Below are 25,089 nucleotides of genomic sequence, written 5' to 3' on the forward strand. Positions count from 1 at the left end.
AAGTAGAAAGTGTGTGTCGGGTGTGAAAACAGTTTGGTCGTTGTTGGGCCTGCAAGTTAGCGCGGATCCGAAAGCGGCCCAGCTCCTTCATTCAGCTGTGCTCCGCCTTTGTGGCCCACGACACGAGCCCCGTGCGGGCTCACTTGCGACCGTCATGGCCCATATCTCTCTTATACACCACTGTTAGAGCGAGCTTTCCATTATTCGGTATAATAATTAAGGTAGTGTTTGGTTCCCTCTTTTGCATGGTAACGGTATCCAATTAGATTACATTTGTTTCCGTTTGGTATCTAATTGAAGCCCGGCCCGGTCGTGGCAGGCAAAATTGGGGCCCCTCGTGCGGCGTGGAAGCAGCTGGACCAAGGCCCAACGGACCATCCGAGTCACAGGAGGCCCATCTCGTGTCGAGAGCCTCCCCGAGAAGCAGCGGAGCGCCTTCCAGAAGGTTCGGTGCTCGCAGTCCTTCCGTCCCCTCTTCTTAACCCGCACGCACGCGCGGCGCCGGCGAGGCCACACGACGCCGCCCACCACCACTATCCCCCGCCACCGCCATGCGGCTCCCCGCCGGCGCTCGCCTCGCGCTCCTGCTCGCCCGCCGCTCCCTCTCCTCCGCATCCTCCTCCTCCTCCTCCTCCGCCGCCGCCGCCTCCCACTTCCCCCGCGCGCGCGCAGGTGAGCCTCGCTTCCTCCCCTCCCACTAGGTCTCTCGGATTCTCCCGATTCCTCGGGCCTGACCCAGCCGCCCCGTCCCCACCCCGCCGGTACCGTGATCTCAGCTGCTTGCTTCCCCCTGCAGGGATATGGAGCGATGCGGCGCCCTCTCGGACCTCGCCCTTCTCGTCTCCAAGCACCGCCCACAGGTTCTTCCACGGTGAGCGTTGCCGTTTCGCTCGTTTGGTTTCGGATTAGTGGCCTCGACTAGTCGGGCGTGGTGTTGACGGTGGTGCGATGGTGCAGGGACCAGGCCGGTGGCTGCAAGGGACTACTACGATGTGCTTGGCGTCAGCAAGAATGCGAGCCAGGCCGATATAAAGAAGGCGTATTACGGGGTATGGTTTCGATGCCTGGAATTGAACCTGGCATTTCGAGAGAATTGTCTGTGGTCGTTGATAGATATATCGATACCTCATGCTTAAGGGTGCAAATTTAGTTGGTAGATGTTCAAGGTTCCAAGTAAAAAGAAAAATCATGTGTTTAAATGTCCGACAGTAGCACTGTATCGGTTGTGTTTAGAAAGCACAGCAGCATTCGCCCAATTTAGCAACAATTTCCTTGGTATCTGATTCAACATTATTGTTATATCTATCGATTGTGTTATCAGGATAGTGCATGCTGTTATTATACTTTCTCCAATACTCAATGTCAGTAGACTGTGTCATTTCCATTCTGCAATTGACCTTACCATGCCTACCTTTTTATGTTTTCTTCCTCCTAAAAGCTTGCAAAGAAGCTTCATCCAGACACAAATAAAGGTGATGCGGATGCAGAACGTAAGTTTCAAGAGGTTCAACGAGCTTATGAGGTACGTGATGTCCGTTTAATGTGGTATGTCTCTACCTAACTTAAAGGAATGCAACTTCTGTGGATGCTGATGAATAATTTTCATCTTCAATGTAGACTTTGAAGGATGAGGAAAAAAGATCATTCTATGATCAGGTAATGATTCAACTGTCTATGATGATGTATGTTTACAACTTTACATTTCTATTCTCGTTCTTGTCACAAATATATTGATGATTTGTTAGCAGTCAAATGTCTGAAACTTATTGTTCTCTTATCGGCACCATACTAACCTTTTAGAATAAGCTGACCTGGAGTCTCAAGCGTGGAATTAGCATTGACTTCTCCCTGCCTACAGGTTGGCCCCGATCAATATGAGAAAGCTTCCGCTGCTGGAGGCGGAACTGGCAACCCATTTGAGGGGGGTTTTGGAAATCCATTTGAGGATATATTCAGTGGTGGCGGAGGCGGGATGAATGATGTATGGCATCCCTTTATAAACCTATTTATTTAGCCTATAGCTTTCTTGTTTCAGTTGTTGGTTTGTTTCTTTCAACTTAGTACAATGTTTAATCCAAAAAATTTAGTATAATATGTCACTGACTTTATAGAAAAAATTGTTTTCCGTGGAAGCTTATCTAATTTTGCATTTATTATTAAAAAAATGATGCTCACCAGGCACTGTGATTTTTGTCTTCTTATATATTATATATGCTAGAATTTATGATCTATATCAATACTGGATGATTTGATTTTATATACAACTCTTATTTGGGAAATGACTTTTAGTTTCTTTCATTTCATTATTTGGCATGTAATTCTGTGTTGGTTACTTAGTTACTCTATTTCTTGTCTACACTACTTTGTTTCATAGCTTCAGAACAGATGAATTTTAGTTGCTACATGTACTTGAACTAATTCAAATGTTTTATGTTTGTTTGTTATGAAGTTCTTTAGGAACATTTTCAGGGATAGGGAATTTGGAGGACGCGATGTTAAGGTAATTTCTACACTCATTTTCATTGCAAATTCAGTTGTACTCTGTGAATTGCAATTCCATTGATCCCATTTTGCAGGTTGCGCTTGAAATATCATTTATGGAAGCAGTTCAAGGGTGCACCAAAACGATCAACTTCCAAACTTCTGTAACATGTGAAACCTGCGGTATGTAGGTGCAGTTTTATCTCATGACTACATTTTGTTTAGGTATATGCTTTCTGAATTATATTTTTTTTTCTGACAATAACTTCGTTTTTCAGGTGGAGCTGGTGTGCCTCCTGGAACCAAACCTGAAACATGTGTGACTTGCAGGGGTTCAGGATTTGTTAGTTCTTCCTCCAGCAAGCACATTTCTTTTTTATCCATTTAATACAATTAGTGAGCTTATTTGTGTAAGTTTTTCTCTATTGCTGACAGATGTTCATGCAAACTGGGCCCTTTAGGATGCAATCCACATGCACAAAATGTGGTGGTTCTGGGAAGACTGTGAAGGTCGGATTTTCCTCTTTTAATGAAAGATATCAACTGCAATGGAAAAAAAACATTAGTATAGCACAGTTATGAATCATTATAGTACAAATCCAGTACATGATTGATATATTTCAATGAGGCTGGTGATTATGAAGCCTAAATTACTTTGAACCTCACTATCTGTTATTCTACTAGTAATAATGATTTATTTCCTGACTGCACCAAAAGCTAGTTTTCTATCATGTTGTCTACTAAAAAGAGGGGATGTACTTGAGGTACCATGTGCACTGTGGATTTTTTATAGGGTTTATGTTATGAACTATGATTAGTTACCACAACACAGCGGTTATGCTTTTATTTTATTCTTCTAGGATTTCTGCAAGACATGCAAAGGAAACAAAGTTGTGCCCGGAACGAAATCAGTTCGCCTTGATATACTGCCTGGTTAGTTTCAAGTTGCTGTAATTCATTTGTAATGTTACAATAGTGATAGGATGCTCTTGTTCTGTATTGCAAGATGTAAACATTATTCTGCTGTTGCAGGTTCGGATGATGAGGATACTATAAAGGTGATGAGATCAGGTGGAGCAGATCCAGATGGCCGTCCAGGTGATCTTTATGTGACCCTCAAGGTCAGTACTCTTTAGTTCTTACAATTTAGTAGCTCTGGTGATGATGAACGAGCGAAGATAGTTAACCTTCACAAGGCTAATTTTTCTCCAGGTTCGTGAGGATCCTGTATTCCGAAGAGAGAAAGGTGATATCCATGTTGATGCTGTCCTGAATGTGACTCAGGTAATTTGGTGCATGTTCCTACAATGTGTTCATGTGCACCCTACGAATATAGTTAAATGAAGGGGCTCATATGGTGCTTAACCCCTTTTCCATAGTGCTAAGATGTGAACTTCATTGTAACACATCAATCTATTACAGATTTTGTTCATTGAAGACAGTCTCAGCTTTTCCTGAACTCCTACCGAAAAAAAAGAACAAAAGTTTTTTTATGAACTCTCAGTTGGACAGCCAGCACAGCTGTTCTGTTAGCATATTTTAATAGCATACAGATTTTGATTACTCGTATATACTTATAGGCAATTTTGGGAGGGACGGTTCAAGTCCCAACTCTCAGTGGAGATGTTGTTCTAAAGGTATGTTCAGATCTGTTGACCTATTGTCTATTCCCATTTTATGTTTATAATAAGGGGGTGAAATCATCATTGGCCTCACTATCCTATCACAGGTCAAGCCCGGTACTCAACCTGGTCAGAAGGTAGTTCTGAGAGGAAAAGGTAATTTATTGTGTACACTGTTTATTCTGTTTTGTCAGTGTATTATCTCTCTGGTAACAATTGTAGCACAGTAATTTGATGCGTACTTGTAATCTCTCATTTCTGGTTTTCCTAATATTACTATTTTTTTAGTCAACTTCACAAAATGAAGCAGTTAGGTTAAGTGAATCAGGAAAGATATTAATAATAAGGAAGTAACACAAAAAACAGCTAGGTGACTAATGTGCACAAGGTGAAGGTTAATGGATATCTGAAAGCATTGGGCAGCATAATGACGTGACTTTTTTTTTTGTGTGGCAAAGTAACAAAACGATGAATAAATAAATAAATAAATTCTGAACAATCATCTCACTGGTGTCAAATATTTAACTTATGTTGGAAGAGTGGAAAATCTAACTGACATTTAGGTGAACTGCCAATTTGCCTTTTGAGACGATGTACTTGTGTTATTGCTCTGTGGGAACTTGCATGTGCATACATATAAACCTAAAATCCTAAATACTATGCATCCTGCAGGTATCAAGACAAGAAACTCATCATACTACGGAGATCAGTATGTCCATTTCAATGTCAACATCCCTGTGTAAGTTCCCCTTAAACCGAAATACTACTCTCTTGCACCGTGGTGCTACAGGTGAGTGAGTCTAACATAAAACTTCCTGCAGGAATTTGACACCGAGACAGCGGGAGCTGATTGAGGAATTTGCAAAGGAAGAGCAAGGCGAAGAAGAGAAGGGTGCGAAGGCAGCCAGTGCATCAGGATAGCCAATTTTAGGTGATCTTATATCATATGAGGTAGAATAGGCTGCTGCCTGAAATTCTCAGGGGCAAGATATAGCTGGTAGTGTGGAATTTCCACTGCAACATATAGATCTTTGTTTGAGATTTTGTAGCTGGAATAATGCTAGACCACCCTGCCCGATGTGTGAAATCCAAAGCTTAACGCCAGCAAGACGTGCAGGGTCTTTTGTATAATTTTGCGGATCAGGGTGACTACATGTATTATAACACACGGTACCGATGCCAATTCATGTCTCCTGTTGAGGTTTCGGTTTTTAAGATAAGAAGATGAACTACTGCAGTTCCTGGCAAAATTCTCTCTCTGTTCTTGATGAAAGATCTCTCTTATTTATATGTTTCCTAGAAATATACCCAAATATATATACATGTATAACTTTCTAACTTGTTCTGTAGTTTTCCCTGCGTTCTTTTTTTTTGGAAAAAGTTTTCCCTGCGTTGAGCGGTTAACAGCATGGACGCCTGTTCTCTTTTCTTCTCCATACAAAAAGGTTGGTTTGAGCAATTCTGTCCGCAGCCTACTCCGGCGCCACCCACCAGATGCAGCCATCATCTCATCCCCAACAGAACTGTTGCTGTCGTCTCGAATTCCCCAAAAGAAATGGCGTCGTCGTCTCGACGCAGCACCATAGGAGGGAGGGCGCGACGATGCTGAGGCCCGCGCTGGCGTGCTGCAAGCTCTACATCTCCGAGGCCCGCAACGCGACGGCGCTGCGCGCCATCGAGCGCGCCGCGGCGGGGCTCCGCCCGGCGGCCGTGCTCGTCAACGCGTTCCCCGACGACGCCTACAACCGGGTCGGCTACACGCTCGTCTCCCCACTCGCGGGCGGCGGCGGCGGCGGCGACTCGGCACCGCCGCCGCTGCATCGCGCGGCGTTCGGCATGGTCGCGGCCGCGCTCGAGGCCGTCGACTTCGGGGCCCACGCCGGGGCGCACCCGCGGCTCGGCGTCGTCGACCACATCGCCTTCCATCCCCTGGCCGGGGCCCGCCTCGATGACGTCGCCGCGCTCACCAGGGCGGTGGCGGCTGACATCGGAGACAAGCTTCAAGGTTACTCTTGTCCTTTCCAATCACCCGAAATGTGATTGGCACATTGATAAAGTTCTCACGGATGACTGTTCTTGACAAGAAATTCAACCAAAAAAAAACCCGCATCTTTTATGCTATAATTAAAAAAATCCTGCAACTGTTCCAGATGTTACGGGCAAATTCTGCTTTTCCTTGAAACCTACTAGGCTTCAACCCGTAAGACCTGTCACACATTGATTTGATCAGACGATATTATCATGAAAGCATGTGGTTAGTTGTCAGTTGCTAAAAAGATCTGAATTTTCTCCGGTTCAAACATCAGATAAATTGTGTGATTTTACTAAAAACAATCAAAGAATGGCAAGAGTTAGTTCATGCTTTGTTCTCATTATGTGCATTGTAATGCTGCAGTGCCAACATATCTATATGGAGCAGCTCACGGAGAGGGCAGAACGCTGGCGTCCATCAGGAGGCAGCTCGGCTACTTCACGCCCAACTCTCCCGGCGAGCAATGGCGCGGCGCGCCGGACTCCTCATCCCTGCCCGTCGCCCCGGACGCCGGCCCCGCGACGGCGTCGAGGCCCAAGGGCGTGGTGGCCATCGGCGCGACCGCCTGGGTCGACAACTACAACGTGCCCGTGCACACGGCCGACGTCGCGGCGGCGAAGCGGATCGCGCGGGCGGTCAGCGAGCGCGGCGGCGGGCTCAAGTTCGTGCAGGCGATGGGGCTCACGCACGGCGAGGGCGTCACGGAGGTCGCCTGCAATCTGCTCGACCCAGCGAGTGTGGGCGCGGAGCAGGTGCAGGAGAGGGTGCGGCAGCTCGCCGCCGAGCAGGGACTCACCGTCGGCGAGGGGTACTTCACTGACTTCTCCCAGGAGAGGATCGTCGAGCTGTACATGCAATCAGCTGAAGCCGAGGCTTCCCAGCAGTGACCGAGTAATTTTTGCACCGTGGGAAAACAAGTGATGGCAGCATCTCGAGCACAAAGGAGGCAAGGGGGAAAAACTAATGAAATTATAGTTCTTCATAGTCCATCTAGCAAAGACGCAGTTTCAATCATGAAACAGATTTACAGGTGCGAATGGCTGTAAAAGTGTGTGCTAGGCTGCTAGTGTTGCATTCCCAAGCCAGGTACTTTCAATCTCAAGTTACAGTAATTACAGAGCACAATACATCCAAGTTGAGCTGCCAGAAACAAAACACTCTAGACTGCATAATGAAGTGAACATGCAACTGGAAGATTTTCCATTAGGTAGATGTGGTATTATCCTTCAAATTGAGAGCGAAACCACCCCTGGCTTGTTATTCTGGTCTTCAATCAGTTTATCGCTGGTTCTCCCTCCTCCGGGCATAGCGGGTCCTGTCATTGTACCTAGGCCTATCTGCTGCTCTCTGTGGTACTGGTTCTACCCTCCTCTGCCTCTCCGGGGGCCTCTGAACAATCTCCCCGTTAACAAAGAGCTCAGCTGCGACACAAGAAAGATAAGAGGACATTAATACATTTTTCCAAGAGTAACAACTCAACCAGGATAAATCACAAGCAAAGTACTAGCAACAACCAATGCAAAACGTGAATGTTTTAATGTTTCATCTCCACCGATTCACAACTCCATTGCTGTGAAGAGCAGAACCAATAAAGAGAAATGATTTAAGTCCATTAGCATTCAAAACAAGACATTGCTTTGCCAAGATGGACTAAACAAAATCATATATAGAACAAAACGTGCAACAGTGCTTTGGATCAGGAAGTAGACGAGCAACAAAATAGCAAAATATGTGAATCACATTTCACGCAAGGTTCAGCAACAGTTTACTCTTAACAAACCTAAGCAAAATTGTCTTCCATAACAATTGTTCATAGCATTGTTTCATCCCTACTGATCTGTGCCCCATTTCATTTAAGGTGCAGAACCGTTAGAGACACTTGTTGTTAGTCCATTAGCATTCAAAGCAAGACATTGCTGACTACGCTCCATGCTTTGCCAAGATGGACTAGCAGACGTGCATGGTTAAGAATGGTCACTTGTTTAACCACTAAAGACAAAAAAAAGAAGAAGGATAAAGGCTTGGTGAAAATGAAAAACAAATGTTTCATCCCTACTGATCTGCGCCCCATTTTATTGAGGTCCAGAACCGTTAGAGAGACCATTGTTATTAGTCCATTAGCATTCAAAGCAAGACATTGCCAACTAGACTCCCCGCTTTGCCAAGATGGACTAGAAGACCCATGTGGTTAAAACTAGTATCTTATTCCACTGCTGAAGGAAAAAGTATGTAGAAACGTCTAGATTAGGGGCAAAAAAATGTTGGTAATGTCTCATCCCTACTGATCTGAGCCCCATTTCATTGAGGTGCAGAACCGTTAGAGAGACAATTGGTATTAGTCCATTAGCATTCAAAGCTGGGCATTGCCTGAGGCTTCACAGCTTTGCCAAGATGGACCAGAACATCATTGGCATAGGATTGGGCCTCATGACATAGCACTGAAATGGAATCATGTCTTAACCCAGTAATGTATGATGTTAAAAAAAAACAACGGTGCGCACAATGTTCCATGGCATTCAGTTATGGCTACAGAGAGTCTAGATATCAATCAGTTCATAGGCAGTGAAAGAGAGAAACATGTGTTTAGGCTTCAAAAGCTAGACCAAATTTACTACAGAGCGCTCACTAACTAATGCCAGTTATAAACCATCAAATAGAGATTCCAAACCAAAAAACCATATCAGGGAGAAGAAAGGTACCTCCATAGTCCTTGTACTCAGGATCAACATACGAATCCGGGAGCACGAAGAGAACTCCAGGGAGCCCTGTAACACACATCGTCAACGCATCAGATTCGTGTCAGGTCAAATTCAGCAAAAAGGACAGGAAACTAATACACTCATCATGGGGTATAAATCCGAACGAACCCTCGAGCTTGTTGGACGTCTCCTCATCGATCTCGCAGCCGAACCCGAAGTAGCGCTCGCACGAGACGTTGTAGATCTTCCTCTTCGCCTCCTCCTCGCTGCGCCAGAGAAGAAATCGTCAGATTACTTTCCACAACTAACCCACTCCTCTGTTCCAAGTGGGGTGGCTACAGAGGCCCGGAGGGCGGAGAAGACAGCACGCCGTACCTCCCGAGGACCTTGGCGAGGGTCTGGACGTAGCAGTCGATCATCTGCTGCTTGTTGGCGCCCTCCCCTCCGGGCTTGTCCATCACGATGAGCCAGTGCTCGTAGTCGCAGCCCGGGAACAGCGGCGCCATCTCCGTGGGCGCGCGGTCCCCGCCCCCGCCGCCGGGCCGCGCCGGGGAGTACCCGTCCCCGCCCGGCCGCCGCGCCATCCCGCGCGGGAAACCGAGGCGGGAGGCCGCCGCGACGACGGCCGGGCGCAGCAGCGACTGCTCCGGGACGGCCGCTGCCGGCACCCGGCGGAGGAGCGCGGAGAGGGAGGGGCGGGAGAGGAGCCTCCGGGCGGCGGCGGCGGCGGCGGCGGCCATGGTGGTAAACCCCTAGCGGGCTGGGACAGTGGTGGAATGGATGCGTGCTTGTGTGTGTGGGGAAAGCGAATTTAAAGCTGCGTGACAGCTAGAGGTTTAGGCCCGATGGTGTTTGGATCGAGATGGACCTGAAATGGGCTCTGATGGGCTGGATCTGGGAATAATGAAGCCCAGTTGGTGAAAGAAAAGTGCAAGAATACTGGAATACTGGATTTAGAGATGCACTATGGATCTGCCAAGTTTCAAAATCTTTTAGAATCGTTTAGTATGTTTTGAGATAATTTGCACCATCTTCACCAGATATGATGAACTGTGCCACTGGCAGCTTCAATGACCAAACATGCAATGAATTGAAGTATACTGAATGTAGCGTACACCCCCAAAACAAAAATCATCACCAGGTGTACATTGCTCAACAAATATACTGACACTGCTGAAAGCTGGTTCTCTCAAGGAGAGAAAAGAGGATGAAGAATCGAGCTAATCATATATATAATGGCACAGCCGTGACATGTACATGAATTGGTTTCCAAACCATGCTGTATAGTCTCTGGTATATCTACTGCATAGCAATTAACTGTAAACAAACTACACCAGTAACTGTAGAGCAAAAATGAAAAATGACAAAACTGTATGAAGGCGACGCACTGCTGCAGAGTCTGTATGCACCTCATTGTACCCAACTGCGAAATGCTGCCGTGGCTGAACAAATGGAGAGGGTTTGGGGGAAAGAATGAAAGAATCTGCACAGTTTTTGATTCATCCCGCTCAGGAAATGCTGTCAAGCTCAGGATTCACTGCTGCGGAGGGTTCGATGTTTGACAGCCGCGCAGCGCCTAGAAGCTGCTCCGGGAGCTCGTCGTATGTGTTTGCCTGCAGGTCCAATGCAACAGTAAGAAAACATGCAGTTGTCAGAGAAGCCACTAAGATTGGATGGCGGAGCCTGGAAGAAGCAAAGATTGTCTAAGGGGGTCTTTTTACCTGGATAAGAAACGCCATGTCAACTACCAAGGTGGTAACAACACCAAACACCAAGCCCAGGACCCCATTGGCTACCGCCGATGAACCGATATCTACATCCACCTGCAGAATTGTCACAATGTAAGAACGTATTCGTTGTATGTTAGTTTCTTGTCCTTGCAAGACCAAAAAGAATGCAAGGTTCGAATTATTCAATCTAAACTCAATGGGACCGTGTACACACGTTAGAATGTGTTTTTTCTATTCAAATCAAATAAAAGAATTTGAATTGCGACTATATGTTTCTAATGTAGAGACTTACTTCTAAGTACTCAGGACCACGCAAATAGCTGCAGTCGACAGCCTTCCCCAGTAAGCAAGGCGTGCTTCCAACGCTTTGCCGCACAATCCAAGACCCCTGAAGAATTCAAACAAGCTAAAATGAGAACAGCTTACAATAAACACTTATGGTGACTTTGCACTCGAACAGACCTTCGGAACAGATGGGATAAGCTTCAATCTGCTGTTCCGGAAATCATCATCGCCATCGGCGAAGCGCTGCAACAGTGATCCTTTCTTCAAGGAGCTCGAGACAAAATAAAGGACCAAGCTGTAATGACTTGGTCCAGGAATCTGCAAGAGAACAGTGACTTAACCAGCAGTCCAGCATAACCTAAGTGCAGAAGAAAAATCACCAATAGGGAAAAGAAGTGGGAGAAAGCCTTAAGCTTACAATTTTCCAATTTAATTGTAAAATACCATGTGTCCAAAGCAATAAATTTAAACCATGCAAAGAATGTCTATCGTAAGTAAACTTTCACTACAGCATACTACACCTGCTCTTATATGTAATGTTTATGAACTACGGTTTACGAAGCAATACAAAATAGACATTTACAAGAACACATGGAGATTGCTGAGCAAAGGGACCAATGTATTTTTTTTTTTGTATTCAGTGTGGTCGCCTTTCTGAGAAATACAGAGGCGGGACATAAGCAAATGAACAACAGGGGGGTGGGGGGGTGTTAGAACATGAGCTTACTTGTATGTTTACAAGGAAAGTGAACATTCCCTTCTCAGCAGCTACCTGCATAAGTAAAGATTCAGTTAAAATCATCATTAACTGAAGACTGTATTAATTAGGAGTGGAACCAGTATTCAGTACACATTAGACAAACTGGCATATATCTTTATGTTAAAATGAAAACAATTTGAAGTCAAGATGCGTCAACCTCAATAACATAACAGAACTGCAAGACATTGTCATACTATCACTCTGAATCTATGACCCTTTAATTTCATACTTTGCCGGATGCAATCTGATCTAGAACCAGCTAAAGCGTAAATGTCTAAATGTTACATAATCTTAATCCAGAGCCAACCACTGTTCCAATAGTGTCCAGAGTTCTTAAGATTGCTTCACAATATAATATTTTGCGGCAAATACGATAGAGAAATTGACACTTCTTCCAATCTATGACCCTTTAATACAGCTCAATGGAATATTGTATGAAAAGGAAAGATATTTTTTTTCGAGAATGTGCCATGCACGTAACCATTAAGGAGAGAGTTTACACAGCAGAAACACTTGAAGAAACTGACACAGCGGGAACACAGACCAAACAATACTAGACAATATGCGTGGACCAGCCACAGCCCACCACCTCCACAACCCTAAGAAATGTTGACCTACTCATGAGTCATGACACAAAGAAGTCCAACCAGACCAGCAAGGCAGCCCTACCCCAAAGCAGGGCTTCATCTGCAATCCTCCCAAAAAAATCACGAAAAGGAAATTTGCTACCACTAGATTTGCGAAAATAGAGAACAGCTATATCCATGTATTTCAATGGACAATTTTGGTTCAACCAACAGTCATCCAAGATATTAGATATGGTAATCTATTATTCCAAGTTCTGCTTTCCGGGTTAGAAACATGTGTCTCATGTGCCGTGTAACAATGTAACAATAAATCGCAGAAAAAACGCGCTGAGAATGAGATAAGAATGACCAAGACATATATTCTGACCTGAGCTGCACATCCTTTTCGCCGAGCAACATGATCCATACGCTTGGTGTCCTTAAACCAGTCAATCGCTACGAGCTCCATAAGGTACTTCCCTGCTGGTACCTGTAAGTTAAATAACAAAATACTGAGCCCTTGATTGCCTGCTATGCTTCAAAAAGAAGAGAAACTGATTGTGCCTCTTGAATGCCTAGACCTTTGATTTGTCATGTGGAAAGTTCTTGCTACGAACTTTAAAGATCTTGCTATCTGGTACTGTCCAACAGTTACGACTTTTCTCATTTGCATCCTGACGAATAATGCCCGAAAACCAAGACAAATCTATTGGATCTGAAGGATAACCAAAATATAATGGCAAAAGTGTCAGGTTAAAATATGGATAAACATTTGGCAACTTATAAAGTTATTATCAAACTACAAGAATGGAGTTAGAAAAGAAACAAACCTGAGCTCTTAGCATCACTGTCAGATTTGGTAGGTTCTTCCTGTACAAGAATTGCAATGAAACATTATTTGTGAAGTGACGAACAGCGAAACGTTTGGAAAACTACAGAAATTGGGAGAATGTTTTAAGGCGTGACTGTAAAATAGGATGTTCACCTCCAAATCAGATAGAGGAACTTGATAGTCCTCATCATCTTCTGACTCTTCATCTACCATATCCAAAATCTTATTATCAGTTTGTTTGGTCTTTGTGTCAGATTCTTGAAGCTTCTGGTCTTTCATTGAGACTGAATTAACCATGGCATGCATCACTGGGATCCTTGGAACCGTATGAACGTCATCTGTTTGGGAAAAATATTCACGCAATCCTGGAAATAAATCTAATGTCAAATCCTCACGACCACAAACAATCAGGCAAAAGGGACATTTAGAGTCTTCACCGAGCTTTATGAGCACTTCTATTATTGGTAGAATGATAGATAATCAAGACATCATGTAATTACAGGTAAATAGTTGTGTGTACTTTGTACCAGCAACACAGTTCAGCATCTGCAACAAAGAGTGGTACTGGAATGATGGAAAGTAGCTCACGCCCCATCCCCTAAGATCAATTTGCATAAGGTGTTGAACTTGAGTGCGCGGTCTACCATTGAGGCTTTTGAGAGGAGAAATCTTGAAACCTCCACCTGAATTAGTAGGAAGTTAAGGGAAAAAAGAAAGAAAAAAGGTGGCAAACTTGAAAAAACAATAATAAGAGTAGGATTCCTGACAAGTAGAAGGCAAATTACTTTCGATAAAAGCTCTCACATATCCTGGTTGGGGGCCACAGTTCTGATTTTCAGTAGATCGAAACAGCACGACTGCAAGTTTACGCGCAAAGGATCAGAAGAGCACTCTCAATGGATGAGTGACCGGAAAAGAAATCATTTAAAAATTACCATAGCTTCCATCATCATTGCGCCGCCAATATCGTACATAACAAAGATCTCGAGGCCAGACTAACCTGCATGTTCACATAAGATGGAAGCAAGAAGATCCAAATCTGAGATACTGCATTCTGCAATATAATCAATCTTTTGGAACAAATTCCTCATGCTGATGCCACATTGCAGTAGCAGGTTTCCATCCCAGAGGTGCCAAAATATGCATTCCTAGTGCCAGCATTCCAGAGCTACTCTAGAAAGTTGGATTTGCATGTATATAACACTTATACTTTTGTGAGTAACGGATATACACGGCCGTTGTACTTGTTCGTGTACCGTAAAATATAGTGAAATGTGATTTGTTGCATACTGGAACATTCAGTCATCCAGGCAATTTAAAGAATGTTGAAGTTGCTATTGGTGCTATTGGGTGCAGGGAATCTAATCTAAATGGTTATTGGGTGCAGGCAAAGCTAATCTAACTGGTTAGCAATGCTAATCTAAATGGTACTACAATATATGTCTGGTTCCATAATTCTAAGCTCAAATCTAAATATACCAAAGTATGTGCTCAGATAATTATAAAGCAGCCAGCATCATTCTTTCATTTGTTATTTCAAGAGGATGTGCAATGTAATCATCGTGCAAGTTGTTAGAAAGAAGCAACAAGTGATAACTGATAAATAGCGCAAGGAAAGTGTAGTTACATTGAACACCAGTTCAGTTGTAGACGATGGTACAGTATTGCAGTATGACCATCAACCTCTTCAACTAAACTCCCATATTGGAAGCTACAATCCCATCTGCAGAGTGGAATAAAGGATACATAAGTAATCATCCATCTAAGGATGACAAGGGAATAAAGCAACAACACTTACTCATATCGTGTTACATCCATACCCATTACAAGCCCAAAAATGGCCTCGCATGAGGCTTCCACCACTCCGACAGCCCTCATTGCTCGACTACAGCTTCTTGCCTGCAAATGATTAACAAGGAACAAGTATTATCATTCTGTCAGAAATAGCAGGAGTTTCATACACTGTCCAACAGTATAGAGGTAAGAGAAGGTACATACAAGGTATTCAACCTCCACAAGTTCTTCAAAGATGCGCAATCCTGCCAATGACAAAAAACAGGATACTTAGTCACAGGGTCACACAATTTGACTTACTCAAAGTGTATTCTTAAAGGAAGGATAAATAATTTATGTAAAGGAACTGTAAGCTTGCCATTCTGGCATCTAAGAAGCCTCCAGTTTTTTCTGGAGTAAGCCTGATTGGTGTCATTCTGATTTAACAGCCCAATATCAGGCTCCTTGGTCCAGTCAAGTACAGAATCAGGAGGACCTAGCAAAAGAAAAGACAAATTAGATTCGGACATTTAGCCATAGATCAATAAAGTTTAGATGAATAGAATAACAATGTTATAGAACTGCATACCATTCCCTATAGTTGTCCTGCGTAGCAAGGTGGGCCGGGGCTCTTCTTCATCTTCAGGACTGTAGTAGAACGAATATCCAATTAACAAAAAGAAAGGACTGATATGCAATTATATAGGGAGAAAAGAAAAAGAAAAAACTTCACTTGCCCACTGTCATGATCAGAGAACGAAAGTGGTCCTCCAAGATCTATGTCAAAGTCCAACGAAGCAAAAGCTCTACGGTTTTTAGCTGTCATACTATCCTGTTGCTGCACAATAAAGATCACCGATATTTATCATAATGGCATGTGGCATTTGCAGAATATTTGCTGTTTGACACAATTTGACATTTAAGTCAGAAGTTCTGGTAAGTGACCAACCAGGTTCCTGATTATAAGTGCGTTGGAAATTACTGAAAATTGGCTGTTGAAGACCTTTTTTTAACATAACGAGCAAATAGCAGAACCTTTAAGATTCTGTTTTTAAATACTATAAGCCTTTCACTTGCACACCATGACCACTAAACAGGAAAATGCTGAAAAAGATTATTGTCAAATCTAATCCTGGTTCGTGTTAAAAAATCCTCATATGCACATAAATAATTAGTTTTAAAATTTTAGTAAAGCAAGTCAGACTTACTGAACCTGATCAATCAGAAGCTCTAGCTTCCTCTTCCAGGCTAGGGCATCTTCAATATCATGTGCACCCATCTGGTTGAAAAGTGGAACATTGACATAGTATTCATATCAATGATAGAAAAATATACATTGCCAAAAGAAAAGGTGGCTCAGATAAGACAAGCTAGCAGACTGCAAAAGGATGAACAAGTCCAAGCTGCAAAAGTCTTGTTTTCATCCTGAACTACAAAGGTGACTAAAACATTTTATACTTACTTACCTAGTACCCTAAACTTTCAAAATTGAAGCAAATGTGGGTATTAGACGGTTTCGTAGTTAAGGGATAAATTCTGACTGTATGCCTTAGCAATTGCCTTTGCCGCATATTTCTAATAATACAAAATAATTAGAAAAAACTTGACCACAGGGCTACACTCCCCCAGGCTTGGTTCTAGGAAGGTGCCGTGCTTCAAACCCGGGTACGGACGGAAGTTTCAACGACTCCTGGAGTTCAGCACTCTAACAGATTCACCACGAGAAGCTTGGCATAGTACAAAATATTAACAAAGAACAATTTTCGACGAGTGCATGTAAAAGGACTCAACAAATCAAATTTTTAAAATTACTCATTACAACATATAGTCAGTAGTTCTGAAAGTGTTGAAGAGCTCGGCATTATAACAAACCGTGATTTGGTTCTCCTTTTGTTTCTTGTTGTAAATGCATAGGAAATAAATCATCTGCAGAAGTTAGCAGGAGCAATAATGAGAAGACGAATAAGAAAACTATCATGAAATTTTAAGTGGGTAATGACAGGAAAAAAATTGAAGGTGTGTATCACATTTATGAATAAACTACATAGACTCATCCTAGCGATACAGGCTACAGCCATTGCAGGTGATTCGTCTAAGTCAGTAAAGCGCTCTCCCAAACATACAAACTTTAGCTTTTCCAAAGATATTTTGCAAGGGGAAGAGAAAACTTACTTGACCATGATGTGTTTTAAGCCCTCTATCCTCCACTCTGCAATTTCCATCAATAAGAATTGACTTGAGTGGAATCTGCAAACCCACAAATTTTCATTAGAAAGTTAAAAACAACTACAGCATGCTGTGTCACTGAGTGTACCCGTTTTAACCATCAAACCATGACCTAGTATGAAACTGGGATGGATTTGATATGTTAAAAGTACTCTCATTAAGGCACAGAATCAACATGAATAAAGAAATAAACTTATTAGAAAAGGTTCGTATTTGATTAACAGTAATATTCTGAATCCAAGAAATATGCATTGCACTTATGGAAGGAGTAGGTTTACAGCTATCCTTATACTGAATGATTGGAACACTAAAAAAGTCTAGGTAGACGAAACAAGTTGCTTACATGATCAGCTGAGGACCAAAACTCTGCTATTTAACAAGTGTGCCATTATTCAGCACTTCCTGGACTCTATTGATTACTAAATCATCTAATTATCCAAATGGTCAACAACAACTCCATCATCAGTTGGCCCTCCAACTCCCCAGTTCATGATTGGCATCAGCTGGAATGATTCCTACATCAGAAAACAATTATGCCCACTGCTCCAGAGTCCAGACCCAGTCTCCATGAATCTCAATCTGGTCAACCCATCCTCGAAATTCAAAAACAGCGAGAGGGAAATCCCAAACACAAGCAAAGGAACTCCGACAGCAATCTGACATTCAAAGGATTAAGGATACCTCTACTGACTAAGACTGCAGCCAAATTTCGCAACAGAGGAGGAGCGCGTATTTCATCAACAGATGGATCACAGTTCTAACGACCCACCCCCAACAGCAAAATTCAGAGCGTACGTACACCGCACGACGTACCATGCTGTCCCTGGGCTTCTTCTTGTAGTAGGCCAGCAGCTTGTTGTCGAGAACGAAGTAGCGCATGTGGAAGAAGGACCTCCCGATCTTCCTCCGCCCGTGCCGCACGAGCCAGCCCTCGTGGCGCACCGCGGCCGGCGCCGGCCCCGGGCCCGCGGAGGCGCCCTTGGGCAGCTCCCCGCTCCGGGACATCCCCGCCGCCGCCGGAGGCCTCGGGAGCTCGACGTTCCTCGCGGCGTCCCGCCTCGACGCCGACGAGCTCAGCATCTCAGACGATTCCGGCGAGAGGCGGTGTGCGGAGGAGGAGAGGTTCCCGGGGCGAGGGGGAGCGGGGGAAGAGGGGAGGAGGCCAAAGAGTTTTGAGACGGACGTGTTAATTATTATTACGATGAAAGTTCCTACTAGATCATTAATTAATCCTTTTAGTTTTCTTTATATCCTTGTCTCTTTACCTGTTTTTTTTCTCGTGTAGACCTTGTGTTTGACTCCAATTTACTATCGCGCTCTACTACTCGCAGCGGAGCGGAGTATTTCAAGAGTACCAGGGGTGTATCTGCATTTCTTGGAAATCGCATATTGGTACAAGTGTTTGCTCGCTCCATTCATGCCGGAATCCAATTCTTCGGATTTGGACGTCTGTTTTGATCGAGCATATGAGCTTGGGCCTTGTTTAGATCCTCTCCAAATTCCAACTTTTTACACTCTCTCTCCATCACATCAATTTTGGAACACATGCATGGAGCAGTAAATGTATGTAAAAAAATAACTAATTGCACAGTTTAAGTGTACATCACGAGATGAATCTTTTTAGCCTAGTTAGTCCATAATTAGATAAAATTTGTTAAATACAAACGAAAGCGCTACAGTATCTTCGGTTGCAAAAATTTGCAATCTAAACGAGCCCTTGGTACAGAATCAAGCTCAAGTCTAGACGTTGGAACGGGTGAAAAGATAAAAGAGTCCTAGAAGTAAGACCTGGAGATTTGCTCCGTCTTCTTAAAACCTTATGATCCAGCTCTATACCGATTCCATTAATTTTAAAGCTCAAGTCTAATGCTAGCAGCAGCAAGAGACAAAGATGATCTATCATCAACCTTGTCCTAACCAAACCAAATGTGCCATGTGAGCTTCTTTCCGAGGACCTGACCTGTAGCTCGATGCCAGACACATCGTCGCAATTAATTAATTAATTAATTGCTAGTTTCATCAGCAAAGCAAAAGGTAGGCATCGCGTGAAAGGCCCACGTGCCGAATTAGCGGGTTCTACGGGGGCGCGTCGCGAAGAAGTTGGCGAGGGGTGGTGGTGGGCGGGAAGAGGCGGGCAAGGCGTTTGAAAGCTACGGTGGGGTCGGGAGGGGCTCTGCATTACTTGGTTGGCTCAGTAGATCAATGGCCTGTGTCTCCATCATCGCTGGTCTGGCTAGACTTTCTTTCCATAAAGAAAGGATAGCTCCATATGCGCGATGTGCATTGCTCTTCCTTTAATTTTTCTTTTTTTTTCCTACCCAATCGCATTCCTTTCAGGTGTATGCGGCTAGCACGTTGATTTGATCCAGTCAGTGGGATTACGAATTTGTCCTTTTTTCTGAATGAAAGGGAACAAAAGGAGAGAGAGAGAGAGAGAGGCCAAAGGGCTTTCTTTACCACCCGTGACCCGTCTCAGTGACAACAACAGCCCAACCCAACTCAAGCCGTACTATGGTGGGCTTCATGGATCCACTTCAGCTCATGAACCAAGCGCGGCCCATGTTGTGACGTGCTACCGGCCCAGACAACACGAATCCCGAGGTAACTGGAATCCTTGCGGCCATAGCACGGGCCTCTCTCCCCCGGCCCGACCCCCGAACAAATCAAATCCTCGTCGAGCCAAACCGCTGCGCTGCGCAGCGCCATGGAGAGGCTTATCTCTTCCTCGCCGCTCCTCCGCCGCGCGCCCGGCGCGGCCTCCGCCATCGCCAAGCCCCGCGCGCCGCCCGGTCCTCCGTCCTTCCTCGCGGCCACGCCATGCCGCGGCAGCGTCCGGGGGGCCGGGCTCCCCCTCAGGCCGCTCCTCGCCAGGCACCGGCCGCGCCCGACGCAGTCGTCGGCTGCCGCCGCGCCCTCACCGGCGGGAGGCCAGGCTGATGCCGCGTCATCCGCGAGGCGCCGCTTCTTCCAGAAGGTGAGCGCCTGCATACCGAGCACTCCGTTGGCCCATTTCGTCGTGGAATCCTTCCAGATCGTGCTATTCGGGCCAATCAAGTAGGAACAGTGAGTAGCCGGCTAATCGCATAGCAGCTGTTTACTGTAATGGGAATCCATTTGTGTTTATATTGCCATTTACCATGATTCTAAGCTAGAGTGAACACTGAGAATTAACGAAGAACAAACCCTGCACTAAGAACAAACCATGATTCTAAGCTGTTTACTGTAGTAGCAGAAGTCTACCATTTCTAAAGATGAAGGAAGACCTGCCATTTAATTTAATTTAAGCATTAAAAGGGGGGGGGGGGAATGGAAACTCCATAAGTTGATAACAATGAGAAGTGTGGGCCAATGAAATGATAATATGGTTGAGTTTAGTAATATGTAGGATTTGCCATTCCGCTCGTCGACGATTGAGCATCTCGAAATGTCGACGAAGGGAGTAGCAAATCCTCTGAAAGCCTCCTTGGATGCTGAAACGCTGATGAACCCTGTCCGGGTGCTTCATCCTTTTAATTCAATCGGCAGCTCTCCTATCAGTTCGTTTCAAAAAAAAAAAGTGAAGCCGCAATCCTCAGTTTTCTGCCGATTTTTTTTTTGTGTGTCACAGCACATTTGTGTGCAGTTCCCTGCACGTGCTATATTGCTCACACTTTGCCTTTCTTCTGCACTCTAACAGGTGACTTCTGCTGCAGCTGTCACTCTGCTCTCAGCTGTCATCCTGACGCTAGTCCAGCCATCCTGGGCGCCTCCGGCCCTGGCGCACTACCACCCCGTCGCCAAAGCGGGCACCACCCTCTTCAAGTCAGAGCTGCTCGGCAGCGCGTGGACGGGCTTCCTCGCCGGCTGCCTGCACACGCTCTCCGGCCCGGACCACCTCGCCGCGCTGGCGCCGCTCTCCATCGGGCGGTCCCGGGTGGAGAGCGCCGCGGTGGGCGCGCTCTGGGGCGTCGGCCACGACGCCGGCCAGGTGATGTTCGGCCTGCTGTTCCTCAGCCTCAGGGACCGCCTCCACATCGAGGTCATCCAGACCTGGAGCACCCGCGTCGTCGCGCTCACGCTGCTCGTCATCGGCGCGCTCGGGATCCGGGAGGCCGGCGAGGTGCCCACGCCGTGCGTCGCGCTGGAGAACGGCGAGTGCGACGTCAGCGGCGTGGTGGACCACCACCACGGCCACCGCCACCCCGCCGAGGCGACGCTGCCGGGCGGCAAGATGAAGATCAACTTCGCGACGTTCGCCACCGGGATCGTCCACGGCCTGCAGCCGGACGCGCTTATGATGGTGCTGCCGGCGCTGGCCCTCCCCTCGCGCGCCGCCGGCGCCGCCTTCCTCGGCATGTTCCTCGTCGGGACCGTGGTCTCCATGGGGAGCTACACCGTCTTCATCGGCTCGTGCACGGAGGCGCTCAAGGACAGGGTCCCTCGGATCACGGAGAAGCTGACATGGGCGGCGTCGCTCCTGGCCATATCCATGGGGCTCGCCATCCTCGTCAGCCAGTCCTTCGGTATCACCTTGTACTGACATTCACCTTGCAACGATGTCGTCTTCTTGCTCCTTTTGCTTCTAATTCTACCTCCCTTATGACCTGTCATGTGCGACAATTCAGAGCGCCTTCCTCTCGATCGAGAGCCGCTGCTTTAGGGTTGATCATCAGATGAATGAGCTGCATAAGGTGTTCTTCAGATGACAGGGGCGGACACAATGTAGGTGCATGGGTGGACAAATGCACACCTAATAATTTTTAAAAAATATTTCAGTTAGTATGCATAGATATATAGAGATTGTGTATAGTTAAATCAAAAACAAAATAAGTAGCCTCCTAAGGATTTAATTGTGGCCTTCTATGTTGGGTGGTTTCTTGATGCTTGGCTCAAGAAGAAAGGAACGACAAGCACAGCTAACGATGAAACTAATGGGCTGTTTGGAATCACGCCTAAGGTGTCACAGCCTAACGTTAGCAGGTTGCCACACATGTGGCGTGCCTAAGCTGCCTCACCTTAGCCCTGTGTTTGGTTCGTTGCCACGTCTAACGTTAGGCGTACGTGAAAAAAGTGTGGCAGTTGTTTGGATTGCTGCCACAACTCTAGTTTAGTTCGTTGCCACGCCGCGTCGTTAGCACCTGGCCGGAGGCCGTGGTCCAGTGCCTCCTCTTTGTCCTTGCCGCGGGCATGCTCGTCGTGCTCCACTCCCTCCCCCCCCCCCCCCCCGCCGCGCTGCCCTCTGCCTGTGCCGCTCCGGCGGCGGCGGCTCCTCCGCGGCCCAGTCGCGGTGGCACTTCGCGCAGGGCGCGCCGCTCCTCGTCCGCGCGCGCCGTGGCACCCAAGCCCCCCGGCCCGCTCGCCCGCGCGGCCGTCGCCGAGGCCGACCTCGCCATCGCCCTCGACCCCCGCGACGCTCATCCTCGAGGCCCTCTGAAAGCATCTAGCCCCCTAATTCGTGTTTTGGTAATTAATGACAACGGTTTGTGGATTAACAATTCTTTTTGAGAAAATGAGTATAGGTTGATCCACGGATGAATGAGAGTTATTTGCGAACGTGTGGATTTTTGGAGACGATGAGAAAAGTTTGGGCTCAAGGCAAAGGTATAAAATAGGGTCTTTTGAATTTTACCGGTCACAAGGTGTTTAGTGGATGATAAGTGACCGGATTTGTTGGATAGATAGCCGTACTATCAAGAGGGGTCATGTACTCGTGCTTGACAGGTCTCTAGTGCCATTTTGCTCAAAATATCTGTGTGCATGCATGAGGGCTAACTACGTTTTGCCGGGTTTTGAAAAAGAACATGTTTGAGTGCTGACTGCTCAAGAGCGGACGGTCCGCCCCTTGGGCGCGGACGGTCCGCTACCGTTTCAGAAGGCTTAGTGGAAATATCTTGTGGCTGGCGGACGGTCCGGCTCTTCTGGGCGGACGGTCCGCCACTCTAACTCTTTTTCGTTCCAGAAAGGATGTTCTCTGGTCTGTCTGAATTGTGTGGCCCGCGGACGGTCCGCGTCTGTTGCGCGGACGGTCCGCAGGCTCTCTGATAACTTGATCCAGAAACATTGTTGTTTCTGCCTGTTCGTCTAGGATGAACGGCGGACGGTCCGCCCTTTGGTGGCGGACGGTCCGCAGGCTAATTTCATGTTTGTTCCAGAGACTCTCATGTCTCTGGAGTTGTGGAACTCTTAACTGCGGACGGTCCGCTGGTTGGATGCGGACGGTCCGCCAGGGCTGTAACGGCTAGTTCTGACACGCATTAAATGCTCTCTGACTCTCTGGTTTATAACGCGGACGGTCCGGTTTTTGAAACCGGACGGTCCGCGATCTCGCAGAAAAGACTGTAACTGCTAGTTTTTGATGGGATGTCTATATATACCCAATGCCCGGCCTTTGGGTCTCTCTCTTGGCCATTTGGACTGCATTCTTGACCCTCTAGAGCTAAGACATCCCTCTCTCTCACACACTTGCTAAGGATTTGCATTTTTGAGAGTGAGAGTATCAAGAGTTTGAGCTTTGTGGCACTAGGGAATCTTCAAGCAAGGATTATTGGCTTGTTACTCTTGGGAGTTGCCGCTCCCTAAACGGCTTGGAGAAGGTGATTTCGTGGAGCTTCTTGAAGGAGATTATTGAGAAGCCCCGATTTCGGTTGCGAGAGGTTTTGTGCTCACCTCACCGGAGTGGTGAAGAGCAACTCTAGTGAAATCGAGGTGTGGAGTGGTTTCTTGTTTTTAGCCGGCTCAAGATCAAGAGGTTCTTGATAGAGAAGCGGTTGATTCTTGGAATCCACCTCAACGTGGATTAGGGGTGACCGGCAAGTCATCGACACTACGGGATAAATTTGTGTGTCAAGCTTGGTTATTTCTCTAGCTCTCTTTAATTGTTGTTATTTTGAGAAATTTACTTTACTAGAGCTTGAATTGTATTTTGTCACCCTAGGTTGCAAACCTTTCTAGACATAGTAGTAGCATGACATAGGGTTTTCTTTTGTTACTAATTAAATTTCTCTAGTGTTGTTGATTTTAGTTTTAAACCGCCTATTCACCCCCCCTCTAGTCGGTGTTCTTGATCCTACACCCTCGCCCTCAACCTCCAGGGCCACCGCCTCCCGGCGCTGCGCGCCCTTGACGCCGCCCTCGCCCCGCTGCTCGCCCGCTCGCTCGAGCCGCGCGAGCGAGGGGACGCCCTCGCCAAGCGCGCCGAGATCGCGCTCGCACTGCACCGCCGCCGACGGCTCGACCAGGCCGCCGCGGATCTCGCGGAGGCCGTCCGCCTCAGTCCTGAGAACGCCCGCGCCCACGCGATGCTCGGCGAGTGCTACGAGAAGAAGGGCCTGGGCGGCGCGGACGGGAGGATGGAGGAGAGCCTGTGGCGTGATTTTTGGGTGCGGCGGCCAAATCGAGCGCCGCACCTGTGGTGATTTTTGCCGTGGTGAGCCGTTGGCACCGCGGCTAAGAAACTGTGGCGCGCTAAGGTTAGTACAACATCCAAACGCTTTCCTAACATAGTTTGGCATGCCTAAGATTAGGCTGTGGCGCCTTAAGCGTCAATCCAAACAGCCCCTAAATCCGTCTTCCACTGGTCGTTCTCGTTCACTTGTCCCTCCTCTTCCTCTTTGACTTCCTATGTTGATGCCGTATAAAAAAATGTAGAAATATCATAATGAAATCATACAAAAGAGAAGGATAAGTTAGATTACTTGAACATTCTAACAGTTCAAGATTGTGCATAGATGAAACAGAAGCACAGTACGATGCGACTATGGGCGCATTTGGTAGTTTGAATGGGGTTAGTTGGACTGGCCCGTACTGTACAGGCAAGCCAATTGAGCTAGACTGAACAATATAGACTACATCTAGACGATGCACTTACCTTGCAGATAGATATGGTAGCTTTATCACCACCTTTTCATATAGATTCTCCAATCTAAGTTCTTGCAAATTGGCTAAAAAATCAATACCATATGATAATAGCAAGAAGCATCCATAGAACACGGAGCTTAAACCACTATGGACACAAATCGCTTGTGCCTTTGATTTAAATAATGAAATATATTCTATTTATGTGAAGATGATGCGTTGCTAATTGCTCTAGATTATAAAATAGAAA

General features: G+C 46.2%; 5 protein-coding genes and 1 pseudogene across 9 annotated transcripts; 4 read left to right on the forward strand and 2 right to left on the reverse strand.

The window, feature by feature from the left end:
- The first annotated feature begins 445 nt into the window (after positions 1-445).
- On the forward strand, positions 446-5,353 carry LOC112889033 (chaperone protein dnaJ GFA2, mitochondrial-like). Its single transcript, XM_025955508.1, has 17 exons — positions 446-672; positions 797-871; positions 958-1,049; positions 1,439-1,522; positions 1,618-1,656; positions 1,859-1,981; positions 2,450-2,500; positions 2,577-2,664; positions 2,760-2,824; positions 2,917-2,991; positions 3,342-3,414; positions 3,514-3,602; positions 3,694-3,765; positions 4,062-4,118; positions 4,211-4,259; positions 4,776-4,842; positions 4,925-5,353. The coding sequence occupies exons 1-17, from the start codon at positions 552-554 to the stop codon at positions 5,022-5,024; spliced, it is 1,320 nt and encodes a 439-aa protein (XP_025811293.1). The 5' UTR covers positions 446-551; the 3' UTR covers positions 5,025-5,353.
- A 196-nt stretch (positions 5,354-5,549) lies between these two features.
- LOC112889034 (glutamate formimidoyltransferase-like) lies at positions 5,550-7,247 on the forward strand. The gene is made up of 2 exons (XM_025955509.1): positions 5,550-6,108; positions 6,499-7,247. Exons 1-2 carry the CDS (start codon positions 5,598-5,600, stop codon positions 7,020-7,022), a joined length of 1,035 nt encoding a protein of 344 aa, XP_025811294.1. The 5' UTR covers positions 5,550-5,597; the 3' UTR covers positions 7,023-7,247.
- On the reverse strand, positions 7,159-9,625 carry LOC112889035 (multiple organellar RNA editing factor 2, chloroplastic-like). The gene is made up of 4 exons (XM_025955510.1): positions 9,210-9,625; positions 9,003-9,100; positions 8,835-8,900; positions 7,159-7,556 (listed from the first exon to the last, which is right to left on the reverse strand). Exons 1-4 carry the CDS (start codon positions 9,572-9,574, stop codon positions 7,414-7,416), a joined length of 672 nt encoding a protein of 223 aa, XP_025811295.1. The 5' UTR covers positions 9,575-9,625; the 3' UTR covers positions 7,159-7,413.
- Positions 9,626-10,040: 415 nt separating this feature from the next.
- Positions 10,041-18,181, reverse strand: LOC112890693 (protein ENHANCED DISEASE RESISTANCE 2-like). Of its 4 annotated transcripts, none has more exons than XM_025957541.1 (22): positions 17,820-18,181; positions 16,953-17,027; positions 16,653-16,706; positions 15,994-16,059; positions 15,518-15,612; positions 15,370-15,428; positions 15,160-15,276; positions 15,006-15,046; positions 14,806-14,906; positions 14,635-14,730; positions 13,943-14,007; positions 13,793-13,864; positions 13,535-13,690; positions 13,161-13,372; positions 13,006-13,045; positions 12,757-12,890; positions 12,564-12,665; positions 11,577-11,621; positions 11,027-11,167; positions 10,857-10,952; positions 10,556-10,657; positions 10,041-10,447 (listed from the first exon to the last, which is right to left on the reverse strand). In XM_025957541.1, the coding sequence occupies exons 1-22, from the start codon at positions 18,084-18,086 to the stop codon at positions 10,343-10,345; spliced, it is 2,241 nt and encodes a 746-aa protein (XP_025813326.1). In that variant the 5' UTR covers positions 18,087-18,181; the 3' UTR covers positions 10,041-10,342. The 4 variants fall into 4 exon arrangements, with proteins under 4 accessions (XP_025813326.1, XP_025813325.1, XP_025813329.1 ...); XM_025957540.1 differs by having other exon boundaries at positions 15,518-15,618; positions 17,820-18,180; XM_025957544.1 differs by lacking the exon at positions 17,820-18,181 and adding an exon at positions 17,350-17,649 and having other exon boundaries at positions 15,518-15,618.
- Positions 18,182-19,674: 1,493 nt separating this feature from the next.
- On the forward strand, positions 19,675-21,815 carry LOC112889547. 2 transcript variants are annotated; one of them, XM_025956251.1, is made up of 3 exons: positions 19,675-19,980; positions 20,683-21,508; positions 21,611-21,815. In XM_025956251.1, exons 1-3 carry the CDS (start codon positions 19,711-19,713, stop codon positions 21,643-21,645), a joined length of 1,131 nt encoding a protein of 376 aa, XP_025812036.1. In that variant the 5' UTR covers positions 19,675-19,710; the 3' UTR covers positions 21,646-21,815. The 2 variants fall into 2 exon arrangements, with proteins under 2 accessions (XP_025812036.1, XP_025812037.1); XM_025956252.1 differs by having other exon boundaries at positions 20,683-21,672.
- A 92-nt stretch (positions 21,816-21,907) lies between these two features.
- Positions 21,908-24,400, forward strand: LOC112890654 (annotated as a pseudogene).
- The last annotated feature ends 689 nt before the right edge of the window (positions 24,401-25,089 follow it).

This window comes from Panicum hallii, chromosome 4 (genome assembly GCF_002211085.1).
Source record: "Panicum hallii strain FIL2 chromosome 4, PHallii_v3.1, whole genome shotgun sequence".
Taxonomy (NCBI): domain Eukaryota; kingdom Viridiplantae; phylum Streptophyta; class Magnoliopsida; order Poales; family Poaceae; genus Panicum; species Panicum hallii.

Coding starts and splice junctions, on each gene's coding strand:
- LOC112889033 (XM_025955508.1), top strand. CDS start 552: ATGCGGCTCCCCGCCGGCGCTCGCCTCGCGCTCCTGCTCGCCCGCCGC. Junction 1,657..1,858: donor AAAGATCATTCTATGATCAG/GTAATGATTCAA, acceptor CCCTGCCTACAG/GTTGGCCCCGATCAATATGA. Junction 2,665..2,759: donor TGTAACATGTGAAACCTGCG/GTATGTAGGTGC, acceptor TTCGTTTTTCAG/GTGGAGCTGGTGTGCCTCCT.
- LOC112889034 (XM_025955509.1), top strand. CDS start 5,598: ATGCAGCCATCATCTCATCCCCAACAGAACTGTTGCTGTCGTCTCGAA. Junction 6,109..6,498: donor CATCGGAGACAAGCTTCAAG/GTTACTCTTGTC, acceptor GTAATGCTGCAG/TGCCAACATATCTATATGGA.
- LOC112889035 (XM_025955510.1), bottom strand. CDS start 9,574: ATGGCCGCCGCCGCCGCCGCCGCCGCCCGGAGGCTCCTCTCCCGCCCC. Junction 9,101..9,209: donor CTCGCCAAGGTCCTCGGGAG/GTACGGCGTGCT, acceptor TCTCTGGCGCAG/CGAGGAGGAGGCGAAGAGGA. Junction 7,557..8,834: donor TGAGTACAAGGACTATGGAG/GTACCTTTCTTC, acceptor CTTGTGTCGCAG/CTGAGCTCTTTGTTAACGGG.
- LOC112890693 (XM_025957540.1), bottom strand. CDS start 18,086: ATGCTGAGCTCGTCGGCGTCGAGGCGGGACGCCGCGAGGAACGTCGAG. Junction 15,277..15,369: donor CAGGACAACTATAGGGAATG/GTATGCAGTTCT, acceptor TTCTTTTGCTAG/GTCCTCCTGATTCTGTACTT. Junction 13,046..13,160: donor TTCCTCTATCTGATTTGGAG/GTGAACATCCTA, acceptor ATTCTTGTACAG/GAAGAACCTACCAAATCTGA.
- LOC112889547 (XM_025956251.1), top strand. CDS start 19,711: ATGGAGAGGCTTATCTCTTCCTCGCCGCTCCTCCGCCGCGCGCCCGGC. Junction 19,981..20,682: donor GGCGCCGCTTCTTCCAGAAG/GTGAGCGCCTGC, acceptor GCACTCTAACAG/GTGACTTCTGCTGCAGCTGT. Junction 21,509..21,610: donor CCTCGTCAGCCAGTCCTTCG/GTATCACCTTGT, acceptor GCGACAATTCAG/AGCGCCTTCCTCTCGATCGA.